This window comes from Psilocybe cubensis (assembly GCF_017499595.1).
Source record: "Psilocybe cubensis strain MGC-MH-2018 chromosome Unknown contig3, whole genome shotgun sequence".
In the NCBI taxonomy this organism is placed as follows: domain Eukaryota; kingdom Fungi; phylum Basidiomycota; class Agaricomycetes; order Agaricales; family Agrocybaceae; genus Psilocybe; species Psilocybe cubensis.
In genome coordinates, this window is record NW_025952841.1 from 59,105 (window position 1) to 67,977 (window position 8,873).

Here is an 8,873-nt window from a genome sequence, read left to right on the forward strand (position 1 = left end):
AAGCAGAAGCATGAGAGCCAGCGAGAACTACCCCACTACACCTGTTGATAAGAACAGTGACGATATTGAGGTACCAGTGACGATAAGAAGAAGTGACGATATCGAAATAAATAATGAACAATCGTAAAAATGACGTGTTTCTAGCAGATTAAGGCTCCACCGTACAGTAGTGAATTAAGAATTGTTAGAGATATAACTTTATATATCAACAAAAAGCGAACCCTGAATCGACACGCCACCTAGATCAAGAACGAGGTCCGGCACCCTTCTATCATGTATTCCATAGAAGACCTACACTCTCCACAGTATTTCCAATTTTCATACCTTACTACGGGGAACTGAAATACTTGTGCCCAGGATGTTCTATTTGTGCTGTCAATTGAGAAGGTCCTCTTTAGCACATTGCGCTGTTATCACACTTTCGACAACCTTCCTGTCCCGGCGTATACACAATTACCAGCTATCGTGTACTCAAATGCTGATTTATTCCGTGATTCAACACAACAAGTATTCAACGCGTTTGGAAGTGTCCAGCAGCCCTCAACTCAATCGTATTCGCCGGCTTTGCCTGGGCTTTGGCAAATCTTTGTTGCTCGCGCTCTCGGCCGAAGTCATGCATCATGTCACGTGAACCTCGGGAAATAGCAATCCGGATCAACACGCTCGGAGGATTTTTTTGTCAACTCATCTCGAACATATCCTCTCCATCGAATATTGCTCCGGACTACACCCCCTCTGACATGTTAACATGTACTACTCCTGAAATGCACCAAATACACTTTTTCTAGACCTCAGAGGTGCGTAAAGTTGATCTCCACCAACAAAAATACAGACACTTTATGTTGAGCTGAAGTCGTTTTCCGAGGCCAACCTTGGTCCAGTTTCAGGCTCTACGTATATTCGTTTCGATAGACGATCACGATTTCGCTCTTTTCCCTAGACAGATCATATTGCACTAACGCCCTTTTCTCCTCCTGCATCAAAGCTTGCTTCTTGGTCCACTTTTCGTCGATGCGCGAAGGCTAGGGGGCTAGGGTTTTAATCTGTCTCATGTTCTTTGCCTTGGTTAGCATCAGCGGTCTTGAATCTATGTCGTTGATCATGTTGGATCCATGTTTCTCAAGTCTCCAAGCGTCATTCTGTTATGGTCTCTCGGCCGACGCATGTCTCTAAGGATGGTCCACTTTTGATCGTGTCCCAATGTTCTTGGTGTCGGAATTCGCGCTCTCTAACACCGTGCGGAATTCGAGTCCAATGTTCCACTGGCGAGATCCGCAATCGGCATCGAATCTTTCTTTGTTCTGTTATCCTCAGTGCTCATTCCATCGCACACTCACTCTAAAAATTTGTGGAGATGATTTCCATTGATGATCTTTCCACTTTCCTGTGCTCCATGCCAATCTAAACGGTAATAAACCGTACTTCTCGCTGTTTCACGGTTTTCGCATTGCATCCCGTTTGCGGCCTATATTCGTCTTCTATTCACGATGCCTGTTAATCGCGAACATGATGAAAGTGACCCTCAGCAGGATGTTACTCATTCCATGACTTTGACTACGTCTGAGGACGCGCCCATCCTCGGTGGCTCATACAAGAAATGCATATATTCTGATATGAGCTCTCGCTGCCTGTATGTGGGGATGTCCAATCCCCGGTTAGTGTGACACCAAGTGACAGGCGAGGTCACACCTGTGACCAGGCAATTTCTTGAGACATTGAGTTTGTGCTTTGCACAAATCAAGGTTTCGCCATTTTTTATGTCAATAGAGGCAGAAGATAGTTTATCTCTGTACCTATGGTATTAATTAGCTGTAAAAAGTTGTCAATGTGTTTTAAATGCTTAATCAAGGTGTTTTGCCTGCCAAATTTAGACCTCAAAGATATTTATGCATTATCTCCTCAAGAAATACACATATAGGTATGATCTGTAGAGTTTTGTTCATTAGAATTGAATTTGGAATCGACCTATCAGAGCCGAATTTTGAAATTCTTCCTGGTTTCTGAGATATACATGTAAAATAGGCACTTTAACTGTAAAGCGCTGCTTTACGAGGAGAATTCTTACGTCGCACGAACTAAACCAGACCAACGTATATTGGGGTCTAGTAAGTACGAAACAAAGAACTAACTAGCTCCTATCTACGTTGCGTGAAATGTAACCACATCGGCGCTATCCGATGTGGTTTGAAATAAGAAATATCTATTCTGTCCGTCGCCCGTTACACACCCCCCCTTGAGATCAGCTCCTGATCTTAGAGTGTGAAAAGTAAAATACATGGTTAAATTGAGTTCACCTTCTTGAGTGATAAACTCGCAATTCCCTGAGTAGGTATGTCATCCTCCATTAACAAGGCACTTCCCATGACATTGTCCTCGGTATCATGTGAAGTCGCATCAATCATTTCGTCGTCGTTATCGTCGAGCGCCACAGTGGAACCAGTAGGCGCCTTACGTGCAGCCGCAATTCTCTCCTGATCATCAATGATGTTCTGATCACGGAACTTGAGGAATCGTTGGAACGCTGGGTCCCCGATACGAATCCAAGTGTAGTGTTGGAAACCTTGACACTTTGGTTTGGCTTTCTCATCCAAACTCATGAGTACGTATAAACGAAGGCGATCGTCCTCGGATGGCTGTCGCCACCCGTCCCACTCGGGTATAGCGGGTGGAACTCCAAACCGGTCAATGCGGGCTAGCCTCTCGTCGTCATAAACAGCCAAGTGATGATTATTCGGGATTGGTCGTGATATACGCGCATTCAGATAGTTGAATCCAAAAGGGTACGCGTGGTCAATCCAAGACACCGGGATACGATTTCTGACCAGTAGTTCAATGATGTCGACAATACCAAATAATTTAGCGCCTTCGATAGTCAACGAGGACCGAACGAATGAATATGTCGGTCCCTCCTGCGCCTCGAAAGGCGCGCCGGGGTTTTGAGCATCATATGCTTCAATGGCCTCGCGATATCGGTTTGCATGAGACGCCAGTGCTGCAAACGCTTTGGTAAACTCATGGCGAGCTGCCTTATCCACGGGTCCGAGTACCCGCACAAGTCCCTGCCCAAAAGATGAACGGCGGTCCACTTCTAAAGACAGCCGCATCGCAATCCCTGGAAGTGGTGATATACTACCAGGCCTAGCATGCATCAAGGCATATTGAGCGAAGTCGTCAATGAGTAACGAATGCTCGCGCTTGGGCATTGGGATGCCCATGCCCCGGTTGTTCTTGTGGAGGTTTGCGAAGTTTCGTATGCGGTCGAAGTCGTGCGGCAGGGCGATCTCCATCCATTCGTTCTCATCAACTTTGGGCGTGAACTCGTCCACGCTCACCTTTTCCAAACATTGCATCGCTCGGTCGTGCACCTGCGGGTTACTCATAGCAGCCGCATTCTTCAACACGCGCAACAAGATGTACGCTTCGACGCGAACCCAGGGTTCAAATGTCTCGTCTTGAGTAATGCGAACGAGTCCCTTGACCTCCAGCGGGTTACGTGGGACGCCTCGTGGTGCAGTAGCGTACAAGGGGTTCTTGAACGGGTTGTATGCATTGTCATGGGTGCGCTCCCACTGCATTGCCGCTATGGCAGTGTTACCAGTGAACACGGTATTGCTACGTTCGGAGAACCATGTGTGCCGTGGGAGAGTGTTGCGTAGTATGTTGAGACGTTGCGGCGAAAGCTGCGGGTGTAAAACCACGCCCCACACGTTGTCAATCCGACCTGAGTACATGTCGAAATCGAGTTGACGTTTGGCAAGTCGCCGATTCGCCTCTGCAGTACTGAGATTACTTTCATCCTCTGAGTCCTCGTCCTCAGTACGATACCCCACTGGATTTGGGTGATCCCTGGACGGGTCGCGCTTGAGCTTGGGTGATGGGTGCCGTTCTCCAGGAACAACCACATTAGTGAGTATGTCATATGTCGGATCATTGTTCTCCGGGTCCCTCGTAGTCACGCCAGCTGTGGGCGTTGACATGTTGGGTGCAGTATCAGCATTATGCGTTGGTTTCTTGGATGGGCGGCCGTCATTATCGTCCGTACTTTCCGCCGCACTTCGTTTACTTATGCGCCCATACGCGAGGAGGTTATTGTCCAGCCTCTTATTCTCGGCTTCCAATTTCTGGAGGCGGAAGAGTAGCTCGGTAGTTAGGAGAAACATTTGCTCGGTTATTATTGCATTCGCCAGGTCTTCCTGAATGCCGTAGTGAACTAAGGACTCGCGGACAGTGTCAGCATATTCTTGATAATGCTCGCTGACTGCGGTTGTTTGTCCAGTAGTCAAGGCTATTGTCCCAAGGTTGTTATTTAAGTCTCTTTCCGGTGCGTCTGAGTACGCACCTGTGCCCCGTAAGTTTATTATATTGTTTAAGTTCATTCCCTGGGCTCCCCGATGTGAGGTTCTCCCTTGTTGCGCCTCTGGCGCCATTGATCTCCCGTTGCCCCATGGTGGACTATACGGTGAGCTTCGATATCCTCCCCCCCCTGAGTGGCCACCTCCTCGGGGGCCATTGAACTGCCCGCGATAACCCTGATAGTTAGGCCGGCCACGTAAATAGTGAGATTGCATAGTGTCAGGTATTAAAAATCGATGTAAAGTAGATGGGTAAGGTAGGAAAGATAGGAATGAATCGTCCCATCGATGAGCCTCCTGTCCCCTCCGAAAAGATTGTTTATTGATCAAGCGCCCGGCATGTAGCTCCCGTTGGAACCCCGCAAGACCACAGTCCAAACAAGGCAATGTCAGTTTGCCAAGCGTGCAAATCCATCAACATCTATATTATCTGACCTGCGCCACGCCCATTCGCACATATTAGCGACGCTTAGGCAAAAGAGAAGGGCGCTTAACCCCCATCAACTGTAGGTAACGATCTAAAGCTGCCAGGTCCTTACAGTTCGCTAACGGCTCCCATGTAGTGTCACCCAATGACCACCGTACCTCAAACTCAAGCTTGTTGTTAACCCATCTGTGCCCGATTAGCTCATCAACGAACCACTCGTGATCGTCGGGGGCCCCGAAGTCATAGGGCTCAGGGTGCGCACGATTGGGGAACAAAGCATCAGTGGAAGCCTGGTATGGTTTCAGCAGTGATATATGGAACGTGGGGTGTATGCGCCGCATCGATAGGGCGGCCGGCAGCTCCAACGTGTAAGTGGAGGTTCCAGGTTTGCTATTCAGAATTTTATAAGGTCCAATGAACTTTGGACACAGTTTACGTGCCCTATTCTTGGGCATATTCAGATTCTTCGTCGACAAGTATACCAGTGAACCCACAGGTAGGTCGGCGTCATCACTACGTCTGCGATCGGCTTGCCGTGTCTGTATAATTCTAGCTTCAATGATGGCATCGTGCGCTTCGGCCAGATTTCGGAGTGCAGCCTCTGCAAACGCGCGTATCCCGCGTGACACATGCTCATTGGAACGTATTTCTTTTAGCATAGATGGCATGTAACCACCATTCAGTTCAAACGGTGCGTACCCTGTCGTATCGGATACACTGGCATTAATCGCAAATTCAGTAAGGTCAAGTTTATCAACCCAGTCCTTTTGGTCAGGGCGTATTACGGTACGTAGTATTTGCCCCACGCTACGATTTACGCGCTCAGTTTGCCCATCAGTCTGTGGGTGAAAAGATGTCGACATCAGTAACTGTGCGCCCAATAATTTGTGCAGCTCGCGCCACCATTGAGAGGTAAATTTTGAATCACGGTCGCTCACAATGGTCGACGGCAGACCGTGCAGTCTCACAATTTCTCGCATATAGATCCATGACAGCTGGTTTGCAGTCATGCTCGTATGCACGGGTATTAGATGTATCATACTGGTCATCCGGCATATAATGACCCATACGTAGTTGAATCCCCGTGATTCGGGGAAAGGCCCAACAAAGTCCATACCTATCGAGTCCCAAGGTTTAGTAGGTACGGGTAGGTTGTGAAGTTTCCCCATAGGTTTCTGGTTCGAAACCTTGGAACGCTGACAGGCATCGCAGGTTTTACAAAACAATTCAACATCCTTCGCCATGTGTGGCCACCAGTACCAGCGCTTAACATACCCGAGTGTTTTAGCACTAGCAAAGTGTCCCACACACTTGTGAGCTTCCTCAATTATCCTGGTGACCAGTGATCTCACACGCGGGACCGCCAGGACTTTAATATCACCCGGAGCCATGTACCATATCAACCCATCATCCACTGAGAACCGATTGAATCGAGTCGGTTGTTCCTTTACTTCTATGAACATCTTATCCTGATCATACCCATCACGAATCTCTTGTATAAATGCATCGACCAAGTCTTTCTCTGGCTGCCGGTCGGTCAATTCATGGTGATGTAGTATATCACCCAGCGCTACATCCCCTTCTAATTTATGTTCATTTTTCACTGGAGACTCCGTGACGTCATCGTTCAGTAACTGCGCCTCGAGTTCGCGCTCCTCTTTCTTCTCCAATAGTCGTTTACTGCGGCGAACTTCAATCGCGCGCATGGCTCGCAGTTCGATTACGTGCTCTGTTATTTCACGGTATCTTTCCTTAGGCAGGTCCTCCCCTTCGGGGTCAATGCGCCTGTCCGCCTGCACAAATTCATGAACCTCGTACACATCATTAGGTGTGTCGCTTTCGTAGTATCGTGACAAACAATCAGCGACCTTATTGTATTCGCCCTTTACATATGTAATGTCAAAATTAAAGCGCGACATATAGTCCATCCATCGACGCTGCCGGTGCGACAAATTAACTTGTGTTTTGAAGAACTCAAGCGCCTTGTGGTCCGTGATTATATGTATCTTCTGCCCCACCAACTTATCCTCCCACTTAATTAGGGCTTCTAGGATAGCCAATGTCTCCAGTTCGTGTACAGCGTAGTGTTGCTGTGCATCTGTGAATTTCTTTGACATAAACCCTGCAGGTCGGCACATCGTCCATGTGGATCCCTGTCCATACATGGCACCCACTCCAGTCTTGGATGCATCACAAATCAGCCATATAGGTTCGTCAATCTTTGGATTAATAGGCCTGATAATCGGAGTCTTACAACATATTCTTTTTATCATATCAAAACACCGTTGATGCAGTGGCCGCCAATAAAACGGTGCACCATTTTGTGTCATGTTCATTAGAGGGGCCGTATATGCGGTGACGTTGGGTAGAAATGCCCCAACGTAATTCACAAGCCCTACAAATCTCTGTATGTCATTATAATTGCGCGGTATTCTCCATTCACGGATCCTGGCTAGTTTGTCTGCATCGGGGTGAATACCAGCGTCATCTATCACATGTCCTAGGCAATCCACCTTGTCCGCGTACAATTCACACTTGGCCCATTTCAAGTATAGTTTATTGTCTCTTAGTTTATCAAACACGAATTTCAAGGCTTTCTCGTGGTCCTCGATTGTATCGGTGAATATGAATATGTCGTCAAGATACACATGTAAGAAGCGTCCGATTGCATCTCGGAATATACATGTCATGAGTCGTTGGAACGTTGCAGGTGCATTGCAGTCCCCTTGCTGTACCACGTTACTTACATATGTTCCCGATATAGTTGAGAACGCTGTTTTCCACACATCTTCTGCTCTTACTCTAACTTGTTCATAGGCATCCGCTAGGTCTATTTTTGACCTAAACCGCGCTCTGGCTACATCCTCCCGAATGATTTCTTGATCAGGTAAGGGTGTAACATCCTTAATAGTATTATCATTCCGCTGACGTGCATCCACCACTGTCCGAAGCTTGCCATCCTTCTTCGGTATGCACATGAGTGGTGCTGCCTGTGATGCGGATCTGGCCTCCCACCACCCGGCATCAATATATCGGTTCAATTTATTATAGAACTCCTCGCGCAGGGCCAATGGGCATCGAGGTAAATGGTAGGTATATCTTTTGGATTCATCTATTAGATGGATTTCGTGGTTTACTTCACGGAAAGGGGGTAATTCATTTCGGGTGCCTTGTACCACGTCAAGGTACTCGTCATGCCATTGTTGTCGTAGCCGTGGGATGTCAGTTGTTGAATATTGGTCTTCCTTGCCTTTTCCTTTAACATTATGTCTTTTTTCTGTAGCCATTCGTGCCATCCGCAATGGCTTTTGCAAGTCGTCACTAATTGTTTTTAGCGATGATTCCGACCAATCGTTGTATCTTAAACGAACAGGATTTGTGGGTTTTTTAATATGTATAATCTGAGGCAACGATATCTCTGATGGTTCGGGCTGTCGATATATTTCTTTGCCCGGTATGTCCCAACGCCCGCGCCTTGCCCAATGCTCTGCTGACATTGAGTCCATCATGTTATTCCATTCGCGTGGCATACGTGGATCAAATACCTAGTCCAATTCGACTGGTGCAGTAGGCCTGTCCCAAAACCTATGACGGTCTCGATGATTCTTTTCATTGAGTTCGGCCACCTGTTCTTGCTCATCTTCGTCGGTTATCAGATCCTCAACTTTTATTTTTGAAGACGTTGGCTGACAATAGTCTTCATTAGCGTGGTTATTTACTATAATAGAATCATCCAGATAATCAATCCTCCAGACTCGTTGTCCAGACCCCAGATCTTCCACTAACATCTTCTTTTCATCATTATTACTATTATTACTCGGGTCATAATTGGCACAGTGTGAGTTACCGTGTTCATTGTCCGCCTCGCAGCTTGGTTTTTCTGCAATTTGACTGTGGTATTTATGTGGGTTTGGCTTAGGTCGATCACACTTCTCGACCAATTGTACTGGCGTATCATATTCATCCAGTGTGACCATCAGTCTTGTATCCTCTGTGGGTAAGCTATTTATGTTTTGGTTGTGCTTTTCAACATCGTCAATCTCAACAATGTTTATTTTCCTTCTATCTGTCTTCTGATGATGCGCCGAGTGTAG

General features: G+C 47.1%; 1 protein-coding gene across 1 annotated transcript; it reads right to left on the reverse strand.

The window, feature by feature from the left end:
* Window positions 1-2,279: 2,279 nt before the first annotated feature.
* JR316_0013507 (uncharacterized protein) lies at window positions 2,280-4,446 on the reverse strand (the record flags this gene model as incomplete). The annotated part of the gene is made up of 2 exons (XM_047899097.1): window positions 2,280-4,254; window positions 4,340-4,446. The coding sequence occupies 2 exons, from the start codon at window positions 4,444-4,446 to the stop codon at window positions 2,280-2,282; spliced, it is 2,082 nt and encodes a 693-aa protein (XP_047741817.1).
* Window positions 4,447-8,873: the final 4,427 nt, after the last annotated feature.